Here is a 1,995-nt window from a genome sequence, read left to right on the forward strand (position 1 = left end):
TTGGCAAACATATCACATAAGTTTTCAAAACTTACTATTTAGATGTCAGCATCACATCAAAATATAAACGCAAACTAATTACGTCCTGGGGAGAAATATTGGACGTTTTACCTCAGAAACATAACCAAATAAAGGCAATAGTACGAAATATTGCCCTCAAAGTAGTAAACAATAATAAAACCTACTTAAATCATTATTTTAAAGCGATAAAACAATTTTTTACCAAAGTTACCAATTTTACCGTATTTTACCGGTATTTTACCAATCTTACGTAAAGAAAATAAATTACTTACAAATTTAAAACCCTACTTTCGCCCTCGGTCTTGGTTTGTTAGCTGGTAGGGTAAGGTTCCCAGTGATGGACACGTTTTTTGACTTGCAGCTCAACTTTCCTATTTACGATCTTGGAACGAAACTAATCTTCTGGTAAAACCCCTACCGGTTTGTAATGAGCAAAACAGGAACGATTCAGGAAACGATATCGTTTGCGTCGATTTCAATAGTTGGCATCTCGACATAAAACCCTCGTGACCTGAACAGTAGTTCCTTTGGTCGGATCGTATTCGGGCTTGCGGCGTATGCTATGTGCGTAAGATTCCCCTTATTCTGAATAAAGCCCGAAAAAAATCAAGAAAAAATGATTTGGGGACCAGCCTACCCAACGGCGAAAACAAGAAACAACCTGTTCCAATGGGGATATAAACTTCATTCGTGTTCAGGGAAATTGAGTGGGGATCTGCTTGAATGTTAATGAGGAAAATATTTTGTACTGCATTCGTATTAAATTTTCTGCCTTTATCAATGTTCGTTGATTAACAGAACCTTTCATGTCTTTCACGCACAGGCCAATGCGATTCTAGACGTTCGTAACAACAACCAGTGGAAAGAAAACGCCTTTATATTTAAATTTCCAAAGAGAGGTTGTAGCGCCGCCAGAGATTATCCGCCACCCGATTTTTACGAGTACTTCAGCGTCAAAGGGACGCCTTGCCTTGTGAAGCAGGTATGCTCAATTGGACAATAACTAAAGACAAACATAACCTTTTAAAACGGGAAAGCACAAGAGGTCCCATATGGGCAGGACACGTCGCATCTAGGTGAAAAGGAGCGCGTTAAAAATGAGCTTTCTTTGATTTTCAACGAAATTATCACTGACGTAAGTTCTGACCAATAAAGTATTCCGGTAAAGCTGAAATGCAGAAGAATGCGGGGAACAAGAAAACGGAAGTCACCATCTTCCCCGCATTCTTCTGCATTTCTGCTTTACCGGAATGCTTTATTACGGAGGAAAATATATTGTACGCTGCAACCAAACTGCGACCAGTCTTCCTCCTGAGTTGTGATGATACGACTCCTCAATTGAAACCACCCGCACGGAAAAAAAGAGCTCAAAAAGTGACAGGCCAAAGTGTCTTAAAATTGTAAAAAAAGTATACAAAAAGTATGAAAAAAGTTTGCCTAAAGTGCCTCCAAAGTGTTGCGGTTCCAATCTGCTATATTTTAAGCATACCTAATGTATACTTTCTACAAAAGTATACCTGAAAGTGTCATTTGGATGTACTTATTTCCATGCGGGCAATAAGCTGTTTTGACTGAGCGGACAAAATTGTAAATACTGCCGTTTTGTTATGTTTAGTCGAGGTACCCGAATGCCTTTTATGCTTATGTCCGAAACCATAGGCAAAAGCATGTGTTAAGGTTTTTCCCAAACTTCTCTGGTCACTGAGATCAAACCTTCTGGTCGCTGTGACCGGACCAAACTATCTGGTAGGAGGACTTCCGAGATCCCGAGTCGACTCCAGCCGAACGAGCTCGGTTGCGACAGCCGACTACTCAACCTGTGGCTCCGTGCCTGGCGGCTGGCTAGTAAGCCTAGTCCAGAGGGAGTTTTTGTTGAAAATAAGCGAAGCAATGTACAACCCTTGATGCTTAGTCGAAGTGATGGGAAGTTGACGGGCCGGAGGCCCGTATCTTTGTGTAAATTTTTGCACTACC

At 40.9% G+C, this 1,995-nt stretch overlaps 1 protein-coding gene across 1 annotated transcript in view; it reads left to right on the forward strand.

Annotated features, from left to right (window-relative positions):
* LOC113211198 (uncharacterized) overlaps window positions 1-1,024 on the forward strand; it is a 21,458-nt gene extending 20,434 nt beyond the window's left edge. The window contains exon 3 of the mRNA XM_052272271.1: window positions 845-1,024. Within this exon, the coding sequence (XP_052128231.1) occupies window positions 845-1,024 (180 nt within the window). The remainder of the gene's footprint in view (window positions 1-844) is intronic.
* The last annotated feature ends 971 nt before the right edge of the window (window positions 1,025-1,995 follow it).

The sequence above is a fragment of the Frankliniella occidentalis genome, unplaced genomic scaffold (genome assembly GCF_000697945.3).
Source record: "Frankliniella occidentalis isolate FOCC.00 unplaced genomic scaffold, Focc_3.1 Scaffold197, whole genome shotgun sequence".
NCBI lineage: Eukaryota > Metazoa > Arthropoda > Insecta > Thysanoptera > Thripidae > Frankliniella > Frankliniella occidentalis.